Below are 16,961 nucleotides of genomic sequence, written 5' to 3' on the forward strand. Positions count from 1 at the left end.
CTCATATTTCTCGAGGACAGGGGGCCCTTACTTACCCAATGTCTCTCCAAAGCCCAGATGTTCAGGGAGCTGTCAGGCTTAAGAGTCAGTCCCACTAAATCGGTGCTCTTTCTGTTGGACCCCTTCCCAGCACCTGGTCAGCAAGCAACCCCCTGTACAATGCAAAAGGCTGACCACTTTACGTATCTTGACATAGAGGTAAACAATCAGCTCTGCAAATATGGTACCCTAAATATAGAGAAGCAATTGTGATGGCTAAAAGACAAAATAAGGTCATGGGAGTGCCTTCTGCTTTGTCCTATTGGTAGGATTCAACCCATAAAAATGGTGGTTATGCCAAAACTTCTATACCCGCTATGGCACTCCCCCAACTGGATACCTGCAAGGCTATTTGGCAACATAGATGCTATCCTCTGAAGCTTTATATGGGGAAATTCCAGAGCTAGATTAAGCTTACAGATGCTTACTAAATCTCAAAGAGAAGGAGGGCTTACCGAATAAGTTCTATTACTTTCCCATCTGCTCAGCTGTCTCACCTGACAGTACTGCTCCATCCTGGCCTGCACCCCCCTTATACAAGCTATGGGCAGCAACTTTTAATACACCATGCTTCCCCTGGAATGCAATATTTCACAGTGGTGTAGAATCTCCTAACCCACTTCAGAACACACAGGCCCAGGCCTTGAAGAAGGTGCGTGCTCTAATACAATTTAACCATCATGCCCTACAGACCCCCTATGGAAAAACAAGGTATTCCCATAACTGCTGCAACTCCATCCCCTGCAGAGCTTGGATGAATAGGTGAATGGTAGCTGTTACAGATATCTGGAAAGGGAACTCGCCAAACCCTTTGCTACACTGAAAACTCTATACCGTATACTGAATGCACAATGGTTGGTCTATTTGCAGATCTGCACTGCCCTCAAATGGCAAACAAAGCATAAACCAATTGCCCCTTCCCCGGTAATAGCCTCCCTCCAGCAGCCACTGCAGAAAGGCACCCTCTCAATGAACTAGAAAAGATTAATAAAAGCAATGGTGCACAGTCAGAGATATATGCAGGGGCTTGTAGAGCCTCTAAGAGTTACAAGGACAGGCTGTTGCAACTATACATGATACACAGAGCCTACCATACCAGGGATAAGTTAAACAAAATGTACCCTAATATGTTTTCTGCCTGTCTCAGGTGTGGTGCCCAAACAGCCACTCTGTTCCATACCATAAGGCACCGCTCCTCCCTGCAGCAATACTGGGCAAGTATTCTACAACACCTTTCCAAACTAATGGGTACCACTCTGCCTTACCTTCCAGCACTTGGTGTACTCAACATAGTGGTAAAAGCAGAGGTACCAGGCCCGTATAGGCCAATAATCACCAAATTATTATTCCAAGCCAGACGGCTAAAATCTCTCAACTGGAGAGTGTACCAGACCTGGCACTTACACTCAGGGGGAATACCAAAAGAATGTAATGTATGATATACCATGTATCGCCAATGTGTAATGTGCAAAGTGTAACTTGTCTTGAGCAAAAAAAAAAAAAAAAAAGAAAAGACACTGACAGATTGTGAAGGGTCAGTCAGGTTGGTAAAACAGTCCGGTTTATTTTCAAAAGCAGAGATAAAAGCAAGAAATAGGATAGTGACCTATAGGTAACTTTTAATGTACATTATTGTATTTTTTTTGTCTATTTAAGTCACTAATTCACATCCCCTGGTTGGGTCAGCCCCAGAGTTTGGGATCCACTGGGGTAGGTTATATCACTAGGAGTTACAATCCACTAAGATGGAGGGGTATTGTCCATTTGGAAGCAAACAACATGCTGAAATTTCTGTTTCGCAACCGGTGATCCTTCCTCACCTGATCCGAAACATGTAGTGCATTTGCAAATAAAGTGATTACTTATTAAAGAGATTGGTTCTCCAGAGTGATACACACGTCATTATAGCCTTAAACAGACTTTAATGTATGCTGCATATGAATTGCTTTGAAAAATGGACACACCAGAAACTATTAGCATGGGAATTAACATCAAGCAGGCATGGGCGGGTGGAATGTCCAGTGAAGGGTTAATACTCATCTGCCAAGGGGTTACCTAATAGGGGATGTTGTACTCGGCAGGTGAGGTAATCGGTAGTAGAATAGGGTCCTATTGGGAGGTTTAGGTCAGGTGGTAGGGCCCCAGGGGGTATAAATACCTGTGCCAGGCAAACAGGGTGTTCAGCACGCCAGCCAGAAGGAAAGAAACTGTGATGCCCCCCCCCCGCTTCATGTATTCATTGTATTCAATATATGAGTTGTATACGTATATTTTAAAAAGAAAAAATCTGTCACAGCACTAAATGGTGGAAAGTATGGTGCATACATGATTGCCATAACAAATAAATATGCCATTAATATTGTTTGGAACATTTTTGAATAGTCAAAAGGCGGCCTGCTGGGTTCTGAGCAAAGACTGGCTGGTTTGTTATCAAAATAATGGTTCGCTTATGTTTTTTCTATTACACTGTTGTGTTTAAAATGATATGCTAATATAAACAGGTCTGCAGGCTATCCTCCAACCAAAAGATTTATTGGATGTTGTGTGCAATAATTTATATATATATTGCTATGGTTCATAGCATAAGTACATCCTACCTTGCCCACGTGAATATGGAATCATAACCAGAGTGGATTATTTTCTTTCAGGTTTACAAAGTACTGGATGAAAAACTGTTCGTCTAATGTATAATCAGTTTAATGAAGTGGAAGAGCAAGTGTCCAGTGCTTGAACCTTTTCTAGATTGATGGTTCAGCTTCACAAATGATTAAGTTTTGACACATTCCTAGGAAAAGACCCACAACACTGCTGGAAAACATTTTCACAAGCCTGTGCCTGTTTTATTTATGGAAATTAAAGGTCCTGGTGAGAAAGTGGAGATAGTTTGTAAACATCTCCTTCAGTGAACAGATGTATTCAGAACCTCTACTTAAGGGTTTGGCCACACGGGCAGATTCGGGGAGATTAGTCAGCAGGCAACTAATCTCCCCGATCTGCCTTCCTCCGTCTGTGCCCCCAGGCGATTTTTATTTTAGCAGGCGGAAGGCAGATCGGGGAGATTAGTCACAGCGGAGAAGAGGAAATTTGTCGCCTGGCGACTAATCTCCCCGTATCTGCCCGTGTGTCCAGACCCTACAGCATATCATCTGTCTAATAATAAGAGAAAAGTAAGGATGGCTGGAAACTGATCAGCGGAGAATTTTTAAACTTTTTCACCATTCCCACTACTTGGTGCCAGATATTTTAGAATATGGGTTCCTGTTTTTTGAAAGAGCAATGAACACTAAGGGGCAGACTGATTAGTGGTCGAGTTGTGTTTTCCATGAAAAATTTGAGCTATGAAAGGTTATTTTCAGACAAAAACAGATTTTTCGGGTTAAAAAAAAAAAACTTGAAAAATTCAATTTTTCAAAAACTCATTTTTCAAGATTTATTATATATCCGAAAAAACACCATCTAAAATGTGTTGAGGTCATGTAGGAGTCAATGGCAGATGTCCCTTGAACCATTTGAAGATGTGAATAGCCTTCATGATGTTTGAGTTTTTTTCATGGGGGTTTTGCCCAAAAACTCAATCAATTCAAGCGATTCAAAAAAAATTTCCATCGAAAACTCAATCAATTAAGAGTTTTTGGGTTGTTAACCCAGAACTAGCTGATTTGAGTTTTTTTCTTAATTAAGAAACCATTCGAGTTCGGAGTTCATTTTAGGTTGGGAGTTCATTTTAGGTTTCAAGAGCTCACATAATTGAAGCCCAGTTGAAAGAAATGGAAACCCTGTAAACCCTTATTACAAAAGCAGTGTCACAATTTACACCGATACTTTTTTTCTAGTTTTCAAATTAATTTGAAGGTGCTGTTCATTTCACCTAATCTGACACATAAGGAAATGAAGTCAGTGAAAAAAGCAAGTCCTGTGATATCGCCCTGCTCATGAAAAAAATGCTCACGCTCGACTAAATTGGCTCTTAGATAACCTTATAGAAGTTAACCAGTAACTATGGAGTCCCCTTTTATCAACCGCTATGAACTTTATTTCCCCTTTGCTAAATCTATGCCTATTTATATATCACACACGCACACTATATTTTTATACTATCAAATAATTTCTTTAAAAGCCGAAATTGACTTTTCTCTATAAACAAAAACTGATTTTTTTTCTGCATTCATCTACAAAGCAAACAACTAACCAATGTGTTAATTTTTTTATTTTTTTACCTGTCAAATGTTACATTTACTCAATAAAAAAAGCTAGTCTGTGAGAGACAGTTTGCAGACTGTTGTTGAAGGCAAACATATGATTTAACAGCATTCATCTATGCCAAAACAATATACATCGGTCTGTAAGCTACTGGAATCAGACATTTCTCAAGCTTCTCGCTTTGAGTGCTATCCACAGATCACTTTTGTGCAGATTTATTCTTTTTCTTCTTCTTCGCACTGGATATATCACTTGCTGAACATGCTTGTTGTTCCGTGACTCTAGCCAAGAGGAAAAAAACAATTCAACATGGTCAAATTTGACGAATCAGGTATTTTAATTCACAGGGACACTTTTACTAGGAGGCAAGAAGAATTTTGCCCCTGCAGAGAACAACATTCCTCTTTATGTAAAAAACTTGACTGTGATCTCTGCACCAGGGAGCTCTGGATCTACCTAGAGATAATGGTTTACATCTCATGTTCATATTCCTACATCTTTCTTAGTTCTACCAACTGCTGGACTCACAAAATAGGAGAAAATATCTGATCAACAGACAATGAGGGACTATTCAGTGCTTCAGGACTTTTTGCCAGGCAGATTATGCATCTTAAACTATATCCAAGGCCATGAAAAGCACAGTCAATGGAGGAGGTGAGAACATTGCAGTTTTTCAACAGCTCCCCTTTCCATATTCTTCTATCATTACCCACCCTCTACTATTGGGGTAAAGGAGGTCAGAGCTTTACCTTATTTGTGATGGTTTCTCAGGCTGTAGAATTATTACATCTTCTTCTTCACTATCCGACAGTGTCACAACATCATCTACAAGAAAAGGTTTAAACAATTTTTCTCCTCATTTTTATATCAAAAATTCTGGCAAAAAGGGAATGTAGCAACACATCTTTTCATGCACTTATATATTTTTTATAAAAAATATACATTTGACATTTAATTTTTCCTTAATCGGTTACACAAATGATATTTTCCCTTTAATGCTAATTATGATTTTCAGCACAAGCATCTGTATGTTTTGAATATTTAAATCAACATTGGGACAAAGTCTGCGGCAGAAGAAATAAAAGCCAACCTCAGCTGGTGATCAAAGCTTATGTGTGGGGCCACCACTTTATCATTGGAGGATGGGCAGGGCTCAAGGCACAGAAGAGTACACAAAGAAACTACATTCATACATTGTACTGGGCATACAGCAGCTCAGAACAGAATCAGAATACTTTTTGCATTAGAATACATACTGAACTGAATCCAATCTCAAATATGATTATTCAAATAAGGAAAACCTCCCAAAATCTGAAAAAAATGTCACCATCAGTTGTCAAGAGTTTTTAAATGATGTTCCTTTAAAGGGCACTTGTTTCAGCCAATAAGTATTCATCTAAACTGTGCAAAAGTGCTGGGCAAATCTAGAAACAAATACTAAATCCAGCTTGATCCTTACATACCAATGAAACAGTGTCCTTTAATCTTAGGGCCTGGTATGGTAGCTATATAGGCATGCAGCTAGCAACGCTATACTGTTGTTTGGGCAGACTATGCAAAGTTAAATATATGCGTATTCCCCTACAAACACACACATTCCTAACTTCCCCACATCGATGACAGTAACACAGCCCACGCTCAGTTGTGCAGGCACTCAGGGAGAAGACAATGAGAGGGCAAGGAAGGAATCCTCACTGATAACTCTTCCACAAAGCAGTTTCCCCGAAATGTGCCATTATTTCATTATTTAGTGTCTGGAGACCAATATATATTAGCAAATAATCTGAACATTTCCCCTTTTTATTTGTGCAACCATTAACATTTTCCTGGGACATGATCCAGCAATTACCATTTAAACTTGTTTTCTTTGATTGAATCTCAACCACTGGGCTTTCAGGGGCAGAGTCTTCATCATCCTCATCATCTTCTGATTCGTCAATTTGGCCCCATGTGTTTCCCTGACCCTCCCCAATCTGGGCTGTTCCTTCAGTCCATACTACTGGTTTAGAAATGCTACTCATCAGTTAAGGAAAAAACAGCAGCCAATTCAAAATTAAAAGCTCAAGGCAGAATATGACAACTTAACACATTGGAAATATACCGACCTATAGAATTTTTTTCATTCTTTCTTTCTCATGTGGTCATGGGAATATTATGGTCAAGAATTGTGTATTGGAAGGAAACAATAGGGCGCAATGTGTTGGACATGGTAATTACCCAGTTGGTTAGTAGAATATGGTTATTTGTGTTGTTATGGATAAACTGCAGAACAAGACAAAGCACGTGTAGGTACCAAAGCAGTGAAGTGAAAAATGCCAATAAGGATTATTTAGAAAGGATACACTCTACATGGAGGATCAGCATCCAATATTATCTTCTCGGCCTTGGTTTCCACATCTGTTGTATCAACGGAAGATTTTTCCATTTTTAGAGCAGTTATTCTTTTATCCGGTAGAGATTCTGCAAATCCAAACTTGCCTCCTTCTTTCCTTTGCACAAAAAGACAAACAATTTTAAAACATTGAAACAGTTTTATTGTTCTAAATAAAACTCTACATAGATGTTTAAATGCAAACCAAATCTGTCTAAAGTGTGAAGAAACAGAATGTCGTAATAAATACTCATACAACACTGGGTTCACCATCTTATATCATCAGGGAGCTAGGCCATGAAATTCTAGGGTTACTTTTATCTCTCATTAAATTATGAGGCCACTGTAACAAAATGTTGGAGCCACTAGGTCATGAAATAATGGCTTCGCATGTTAAATACTGCAATACTGAATAGTTTCAGGGAACTGAAAACAAGTGATGCATGTTATAGTATAAGTATATGATCTTACACGTGGGTGTAGCTGAAATATTTGCTATTGTTCCACTTCATCCACAGGAGGACTGCCTATATCTAAAGCATTGTACTGGGGCCTGAACCAAGTTAGAGGATTTTCCCACCTTTAATGTAGGACCCTTCAAAGCTAAAGCTGAACCATGGCCAGCTAGTCAGCTAGGCACTAGTTCAAAATAAGAATAAAGAAGAGAAAATAGATTTCTGAAAACAGAAACACTATGAAATAAAACATCGCTATTCAACAGAGTACATTTTCGTAAGAGCAGAAGTCATGCATTAGGATTTTGAGGCATGACTAACCTGGCCTTTTTATCGTTTTCCAGGGCCTTTTGAATGAGCTCTGTTATTTCTCCCACCTTCACACCTGCTACCTTGCTGCACCTCAGAACCTGTATATGTGACAATTACATGCAAAATAAAAACTGGTATTAGTTAGTAAGTAGTCTCAGAAAGAAAGAAAGAAAACTATACTAGCAGTATAGTTCTCTGCATTAAAGCATTACAAAGACATTGTTCTCTCCGACCTTAGCAGCACATTCACATTCATTATCATATATCCCAGCTTAGTTTTAATGCAAGAAAGACAGAAACAAACTTAACACATTGTCCAGTCTCTTGTCATTTAAAGAGGAGGGCTTAATTGGTGCAGTATTATAATGTGAAATGTGTACTATTCTATCTTATGTTCAGACACAAAACCTCATAATCACACTCCAGTGCATCACATTGTGTACTTTTGTACACCTCTGCATTCAATTCAGTATTCTTGCAGTCAGTTTATAAACTACATGACCTGTGCAAGTGACAAATTTACCTGTTCTTTAAGCAGCATAATCCCACCACTGGACTGAATTGTACAGATTTCACGGTGTTTGTTCATTGCAATCACCAGTAAGCCGTCCATAACCCGCTCCTCGCGTTCATTGGGATCTACTAACAAGTATATTCTAAATTTACAGACAAAGAAAGTGAAATGAAAAAAAGTTGTTCATACACAGTTATCATGCAGCATGGACAACATGGTATATATAACACACTTAAGTAGGAATAAATATATAGCTGAACTTCCAAAATATTCCATTTTGCTGGACACCTTATGTTAATGACATCCAAACTGGCTAACGCAACTATTAATTTGAATTAGGACAAAGGCCTTCGTAATGCCTAATGTGGTCCTTGAGGCAAGACTTTGACAAAGGCAATGGTAAACCTCTAATCCTAGTTTTCTGTACTGTTAAAAGAAATGTCTGCTGAATCTTTCTTACCCTTGCTGAAAAAAGGCAAAGCTGACACAAATTGGCATGTGATGGATGCTGAGAGGCACAGGATCACGTTCTTCTGGAGTGTACTGAAACCAAAAGAACAACAAACAGTTATTCAAGTCTGTGAAACCTTTCAAACTTTCAATATTTCTGTCCTAAATCATAATCTGTTATGTATAAAACTAATTAAAGAAGTGAGTCAAAAACATGTCAAAAGCATAGTTTGTGTGAGTGGCAAATTAGAAAGAGTAGCAAAAGTAATGCAAATTTCATTGAATGAGAAACTCAGAATTAGGTGTATCAATGGGACAGTAATAATTTTGGAGTATGGGAGGCTCTGCCTTATTTAAAGAACAGAAATCTGGATCTTCCCTATCCAAATGTGCCCAAACCAGTCAACTGTCAGGCAGACTGTGTACAAAAAAAGGCAATTCAACATCACAGCTACCCTCCCCTGGAATGGTCAAAGAAAGGTCACACCAAGAGCAACAAGTGGAAAACTCCAAGGGTTCTCAAAGAATCCCAGCAAAATAAGCTTTAAATATCTCTTTCCCTACAACAGCGGCTGGCGCCAACTTTAATTTATGAAGCAACTATGCCAAACCTACTTGCTCAGTGCCTCTTTGCTAACATTGCTCTCTTGAAAAGGGCCAGAGCAACTTCCCCTGGGAGAGGTCTTAGTTATACTAAAAATCCCTCATGCTGGTCAGATGACTTTTATATGATCCCTTCAAAATGATCTTTATATGAAAGCACAATTACAAAATTATTGTTCCCGGATTGCTGAAGGGGCTATCAGAGGGATAGAACCATAAGAAGCCTTTTTTGTCGTTTCGGGAGAACACTTCATGCACTTTTACTTTACTTAATCTGAGGGTTTGCTTTGTTTAAGGATTGTTCTGTTGGTTGTGTAGAGGGATACTAAGGACTAGGTTATAATTTGGTTAAATGTACAGGATGAAGATGCATATATTAGTTCTGCAGTAAATGAACACTGTGGCTGATTATATATTTGCAAAAAGGGAAACAGGTTGCATTAAAATGATTTAAAATTAAAATATTCATGTATAGATTATCTCACCATTATCTAGAATCACTCACCACAGTGACCTCTTCCCCTTGGACAGACACATCGGGCCTCCTGAAATGACACAATCCTGCAATAGCTGCAATGCTTGCTGCATCAATGATGTTTCCTTCATGGTTTAACAAGTGCAGATCAACACGTATCTGCCATACCTGCAACATAAAATGTGCACAAGTGCATGGTAGAGGGCATGTATATATTGCTACCTCATATGTTTTTTATTAATCTTCAAAGATCATGGCATTTAAGGGCAGTGACCGACGGGGAGATATGTCACCCACAATTATTATTATTGCACAACTGTGAGAGACAAATCTCCCAAAAATGCATCTTCAGTGGAAATAACGGAAATTGCTGGCAGTAAAACCAACATATCTCAAAGTCGCCTGAAGTTTCCTCCAGATGCATTTTTGGGAGATTTGTCGACCTGCAGTTGAGCATTAATAATCCAAGGCGACAAAGTTCCCCGTCGGCCACTGCCCTAAAGGTAATATTTAAAAAACATATGCATTGGGAGAACAGTGGCTTTGCAAGAACATATAGGTAACTCTGTGTACATTTTAAAGCAGAATAAAAACGACCGTAAAGGTATATTATATCATGATTAAAGAAATAGGAATGCATCAATGTGAGTGAGCTCTAACTTATCATATGGTCAGATTTAATACTATATAAAATATAATTCATACTCCGTGATCATGCTTGCCTACAACACAGTTATAACACTGCAGAAGTTACAGGTCCCATGAAATGAGCTACTTCGTTTGAGCATAAAACAAGATATATTTCAACACTGTAACAGCTGTGTGTATTTTTAAGGGTGGTATTTGGTCATACCTTCATACAAGAACATAACTTTTCATTCACTTTACCTTCTCGCCAGCAGCAACACAGAGAGATTCTGTGTCTATGCACTTGGAGTTCCGCAAACATCTCTCCAACAATCTATTTAATTTTACAGACAATTCTGATTGCCTGCAATAAGAAAATATATATATAATTTAATTTTAAACAAAATAACGGCGAAACGGCAGTTTGGTACAATGCAATAGGTCACACATGTTACAGAAACTAAAGTTATCTGTATGGTATGTTCATGAATTAGTAGCTCTAACTTAAGTAAATTCAGATATAAGGCAAACTCAAAAGCCAGTAAGTATAAAAGGAGTGGTTCACCTTTACGTTAACGTTTAGTATGTTATAGAATGACCAATTCGAAGCAACTTTTTTTTTTTACATTAATTTGCCTTGAGGGTTTACATTTCCTTTAAGCAAAACAAAATGGGCTACTTTAAAAAAAGATAAATCAATGCAATTTAATGCAAAAAATGTAGCTAGCAGATATACAACCTGCAGTACAACTGTTCACCTGTTTTTTTATAATGTAAAGCTTTTTGAACCATACCACTCTTTATGATATTAACTGCCAAAAAATAACCCCAGTTTGGTATAGAATAAATGATGAATTATTAAAGCGCAACAACATATTTTTTTTTAAAAAAGAATAACCCTTTATCTACTTGCTAAGAAATGAAATATTTTACCTCCCCATTTCAAAACCTGGAAATGCCATTGGGGAAATCTCAAGATTGAAGAAAAGTATTCCCTCAGTAGGACGGCTCATCTTGGGGGCAACGATTTCACAGGAGACCTGGCAAAGTACCCTGGGAAAACAGAAAATAGAATAAGTACTGCTACAAAGGAATAACTCGCAACAACTAAAACTTCCCGGCTGTAGGGCAGGTGTACCTATGGATATTTACTAAGTCCTGTGTATTTAATAAATGAAGCCTACTAATGAATAAGACATAGGTTTATGCAAAATACTTACCTGGTCTTTCCAAGCTCCACAATACAACAGCCATAGTCTGTTCCAAAAGCAATTTTAATATTCCTGTAATCATAGGTCTGCCTGCCATCAAGACGCTGTAAGTATAAAACATAACAGTTCTTTAAAAATCACTTTTTAGAAAACGTTTCCAATGCATTATTAAAACAAACCTGTTGTGCAAGATTATATTTGATAAGGATATTGGCATGTAAACAACAGACAGACTGACTCCCCCCCCCAAAAGACTTGTAATTGCCTGACATGTACATGCAGCACTTGTGACGGGTTTGCTTTCTGTCATCAACACAGACGCACAACAGAAAACTGTATGAATATCCCACACACAGAGGTAAAGCCTATAATTGAGGCTGCCCACTTAAGAATCATAAGGTTTGCGCACCTTTTTCTCAGTAATTGCCTGAAGAAGAAAGTTCCTCTCACAGTTGGACAGCGGCGTCTCCTTCATGTCTGTAACACACAGCGGCAAATCATATAACTATAGACTCATCGGCACCTACACAGTTCTATCTAATCAAACATGTGTTGCCAGGAACTCAAATCTGTCGCATGTTTGTGACGTAATCATGGCAGCAACATGAAGTACCGCGCGCTTGTTTTGTGCGTATGTTAGAGGTGCCTGCGGATTGGTTGAAAACAACTGGGACGTCTGTATCCTTCAGCTCGGGGTGGGTTGGACCAAGGATAGTGGCAAGTTCCTCTCCTCGGAAAGGACCTCCTTGACGTCACGATCATGTGATCCAACTATTAGAGCGCACCATTGCGCATTACCTTTTAGTGAGCGGTAAAGACTCGCAAAAGCGCTAATGGATTGTAGTGGCAAGCAGCGAACACTTCGCAGTACCTGCAATTCAATCTCCGGGGTTGCCAACTTGTAATGTAGGTTTGGTACAGGTTGCAACCTCTACTCTAGGTTTTGGGGCCAGTTCACTGTGTCTCTGGATGTTTGTACGGGGTGAAGGGTTTTTACTGTTCTGGATGCTCATGTGGGGGTGAGGAAGGGGGGTTACTGTGCCTCTGAATTTCTGTGGGGGATTTGGTTCGGCCAGGCGCAAGGAGTCGGCCGAAAAAGGTCGAATTCTGGATTCGGTGCTTCCCTAAGATATAGATATACCAAAGCAGCTGGCATGTGCGGACCCAAAATAAAAATAGTGCAAATGAATTTTCTCTGCTGCCGATTCACCTACTGTGAACAAAGGCCCCTGACTGCTTATTATGTTCCACAAGACCCTCCTAACAGCACAAAGACCCTAAAACCATATATTTTTGGAAAGTACACATTCTGACGAATCCAACAAAGATAAAGACGTCTTTCTACAACAAACTACCAAACTGCAAAGCTTTTCTAAACGTAGAGGTTTTTACTACATTTCTGAAAATCGCCTAAAAATGTTGCAGGTTGCTGCATTTACTGTGGGGGCTTTATTGGGAGGGTACATTTACTGAGGGGTTACTGTGCCTCTGAATTTCTGCAGGGTGAGGGGGATCACTGTGCCTCTGAATTTCTGTAGCGTGAGGGGGGCTCACCGTGCCTCTAAATTTCTTTGGAGTTGGGGGGCCACTTTGTCTCTGAATTTCTGTGGGGTGAGGGGGGATCACTGTGCCTCTGAATTTTCTATTGGGTGAGGGGGGGTCACTGTGCCTCTGAATTTCTGTAGTGGATTCGGTTCGTCCAGGCGCAAGGATTCGGCCGAATCCTGCTGAAAAAGACTGAATCCTGGATTCGGTGCATCACTAAGATATACCAAAGCAGCTGGCATGTGCAGACCCCAAATAAAAAATAGTGCACATGACAGATCCCTGACTGTGTATTATGTGCCTCAAGACCCTCCTAACAGCACAAAGACCCCCCAAAAGCATAGATTTACCAAAGTATGTGGTATGTAGGAACCCCAAATGAAAAACATGCATATGAATTTTCACGCAGGCCAACTGCCAAAATAAAGTTTTTAGGGGTAAAGCCCCCAATGCAGAGAAAAGCCCTAATTACTGCAAGGACGTACATAGTACTTCATTGGCAGTTAAAGCCCCTGCCTGCCAACACGTATGCCATGCAGAGAGTTAAATGCTTCTGTCCTCTTTCCTATTAACTTCCTTACTTCTATATTAAGCCACATAGGGTGATGCTTCTACATTTACTCTTTAAGGGAATAAATTGAGAACAGTAACAATTTAATATTTTAAATGACAACCATTTCTTAATTTTTTTAAATTTGGTTTATTTGGATATAATTGAGTCTATGGGAGATGGTCTTTCTGTAATTCTTAGCTTTCTGGATAATGGTTTTCCAGATAACGGATCCCATACCTGTATTGTTAGTCTTCAGCCGATTTGGGAGTTCAATTATATGTGTGTAATTCATTTTGCACAAACAGAGAAAATGTGAGTTCACCACAATTTTATATTTTTCATCGATTAAAATAAAGTATAACTCTTGTTTTAACCCTTTAGTGTCTGAAAAAGAACACAAAAAGTATCATTCATGTATGTAATATTTTTCTCTTTATTGTCTGCTGTCCTTTATTCTTGTAGAAATATCCTTGAAACCTCCAGTGCCACTGCCATCTCTTTGATTTGCAACTACCTCCCCCTGCTGCTACAGGTTCTTTTCATTTTGATAATGTCAATGGGGGGGGGGTAATTTATCAACACTGGGTACATTTTCCAGTGGTGAGCAACAAATCTAATTGTTGCATTAATTTGTTTAGCTGCAGCTGGCTATAGGTTACTGCCCATGGGCAAAATTGCCCACTGTTGATGAATGAGACCCATAATTACCAAGGGGGAAACCCAGTATCTTATTTAGTAGTGGGTTAAAAATATATTGCCTCCTGCATGATATGGACTTTGCTTGTCCCATATTTAAGAGTTTTATCATGTATGGCAGGGGAGTGACTGGATTCTTGTTGAGGCTTGCTATTCTGCCTATAACAATTACCGTTGGCTTTGGGCCTGCCCCTCAGCTACTCGGGTGTCACCAGGACTTCCCATACAAGAATCCAGTACTCCCACAGGTGCAGGCAAGGGAGTTAAATGTATACTCTGGGAAGAAGCCGGTACGGAAGAAGCTGGATGTAATCAGACAGGCCGGGTCAGAACCAAATAACAGCTGCAAGCAAAGTCAAAAGTCAGGAACAAGCTGGGGTCAGAACCAGGAAATCACACAGGGAACAGGAACAGAAATCAAGGAACCAGCAAAGCAGTATTCAGAGCACCTAGGACCAAGCGAGCTTGACTATAACGGACCATGAGTCAGTGCAGAGCAGGAGGCAATATAGCCAGACTAATGGCTTCCACTGATCATCTGTGGCCAGATAAGGTACAGGTAAACCAGTACCATAGCTGACTACTATAGAGTAGCAGTAATGGAAACAATATAAAACACCAGAACATTGGTTCAACTATAGGCAGGATGTTACATTACCCCCCAAAGGGCTGCCTCTGGACCCTATAGTTGGCGTGGAGCAGCTTAAAGAAATATAAATTACATTATCCATTTTAAAAGATGCTGGCAGCTCTAAAGGAACGTTGACAGGACTTAGCATTTCAAGGATTGGATGGACCAATAAACTTAGGTCGTAACTGGGCAGAGAGAACCTGGAAGTGGATATTTTTAGTGGACTGCTAAACCCTGGTACCTAGGAGTAGTCCTTTGATGTCTGTCAATGGCTCTTTTTTAGCGGGTACCAATAAATATATTTGGGTACTGCACCTTTTGCTAAACCTGGTCTCCCTGTCTGCAGGACAGGACTTTGGGTTGCAGCAAACACTGACATTGGAATACTAGTGGTCTTTACAGTGATATACGTGAAATTCCCAACGCATTCAAGTAGACTCTCAACAACTATGGTTCCTGTAAGGTCCTTAGACAAGATAGGAATTAGCTGGTTCTTATATGAACTGACTAGTTTCTATCCCTTTACTGGTCCTGTCAGGTAAGTGCCCAATACAGATGGTTCCTGTACTGTTAGAGAAGGTCCTTAGACAGGATAGGCATTAACTTGTTCTTATATGAACTGACTAGTTTTTATTCCTTTACTGGACCTATAAGGTAATTGCCAAATACAGATGGTCCCTTTTCTGTGAGAGAAGGTCCTTATACAGGATAGGAATTAGCTGGTTCTTATATGAACTGACTAGTTTCTATCCATGTACTGGACCTCATAGGAAGTAGCAGTAAAACAGCTGAACACAAGATGATTTCACAAATCATATATATGAATAAATAAATACTATCTCTAAATTAGTTTCTATCTATTTAACATGCCAAAAGGTTAATATATTGTTAGGGCCTTTATAAGGATTGTAAATAGCTAGCTCTGTTAAAACAGACTAGAGTCTATCCTTATTTGGGACCTTACTTTGAAGGTCCTTGTACTGGATGCCATTTAGCTTTGTCATTATAGACTGGACTAGTTCCTATGCTTTCCTTTTACCTCACCACTAGAGGGCTTTAGGTCCTATCTAGGGATAGAAACTAGCTCATCTATTTCCTATGAATTTGCATATGCAAATTAGGGACAGGGAGGGAAATTGTGTGACTTTTTGTCAGAAAACAAGGAAGTAAAAAACGTTTTCCACTTCCCACCCCTAATTTGCATATGCAAATTCATAGGAAATAGATGATTCATATGGCAGTGAGCTAGTTTGGCCGAATCCAATATAGAGGATTCGGTGCATCCCTAAATGTAATTTTCTTCATTAGGCTGTTATTCCATTTTGGATGTTAAAGGAGAAAAATGGCAAATTTAATTAGGGTTGTGCCACATGTTAGGCACCCCTAAGTGCTCACTGGAAGAACCCCAGGCCGATGCAGTTTTCTCCTTATAGGAGCCCTGTGCCAGGGGTGTGATGTAAGTATATACAATCATTTGGGGGTGCTTAACTTTTAGCCTTTCCATATCCTTTAATACTTTTAAGGCATGCTTGGAAAGTGATGTAATCTTTCAGAGGAAAAATAACTTTTTTATTTAGAAGTTTCATTAAATGCACGAGCACTGGCAAACTATAACCTTTACATTCTTCCACTGGAAAACAGGGTCGATAAACCATTTCCTTGTTCACAAAAGCCATATTAAAGGGGTGGTTCACATTTAAGTTATCTTTTAGTGTGTTATAGAATGGCCAATTCTAAGCAAATTTTTTTTATAGATTTTGAATTATTTGCCTTCTGATTTTTTCCAGCTTTCAAATGGGGGTCACTGACCCCATCTAAAAACAAATGCTCTGTAAGGCTACACATTTATTGTTATTGATATTTTGTATTACTCATTGTTTTATTCAGACTCTCTCCTATTCATATTCCATTCTATTATTCAAATCAGTGCATGGTTGCTAGGGTAATTTGGACTCTAGTAACCCGATTGCTGAAACTGAAAACTGGAAAGCTTCTGAATAAAGCCTAATAACTCAAAAACCTCATATAATAAAAAATTAAACCAATTGCCTAAGAACATGATGCTCTACATAATACTTAGGGACACATTTACTTAGCTTGAGTGAAGGATTAGAAGGAAAAAAACTTCGAATTTCGAAGTTTTTTTTTGGCTACTTCGACCATCGAATTGGCTACTTGACCTTCGACTACGACTTCGAATCGAACGATTCAAACAAAATCGTTTCGACTATTCGACCATAGTCGAAGTACTGTCTCTTTAAAAAAAACTTCAACTACCT

At 39.2% G+C, this 16,961-nt stretch overlaps 1 protein-coding gene across 1 annotated transcript; it reads right to left on the bottom strand.

The window, feature by feature from the left end:
* Nucleotides 1-4,247: 4,247 nt before the first annotated feature.
* Nucleotides 4,248-11,814, bottom strand: exosc9.L (exosome component 9 L homeolog). The gene is given in 12 exon segments (NM_001091970.1): nt 4,248-4,520; nt 4,989-5,064; nt 6,089-6,252; nt 6,582-6,728; nt 7,387-7,475; nt 7,901-8,033; nt 8,352-8,434; nt 9,450-9,587; nt 10,308-10,410; nt 10,980-11,099; nt 11,267-11,361; nt 11,667-11,814. Coding segments are annotated over 12 exon segments (1,296 nt in total). The 5' UTR covers nt 11,733-11,814; the 3' UTR covers nt 4,248-4,438.
* Between the last annotated feature and the right edge of the window lie 5,147 nt (nt 11,815-16,961).

The sequence above is a fragment of the Xenopus laevis genome, chromosome 1L (assembly GCF_017654675.1).
Source record: "Xenopus laevis strain J_2021 chromosome 1L, Xenopus_laevis_v10.1, whole genome shotgun sequence".
Taxonomy (NCBI): domain Eukaryota; kingdom Metazoa; phylum Chordata; class Amphibia; order Anura; family Pipidae; genus Xenopus; species Xenopus laevis.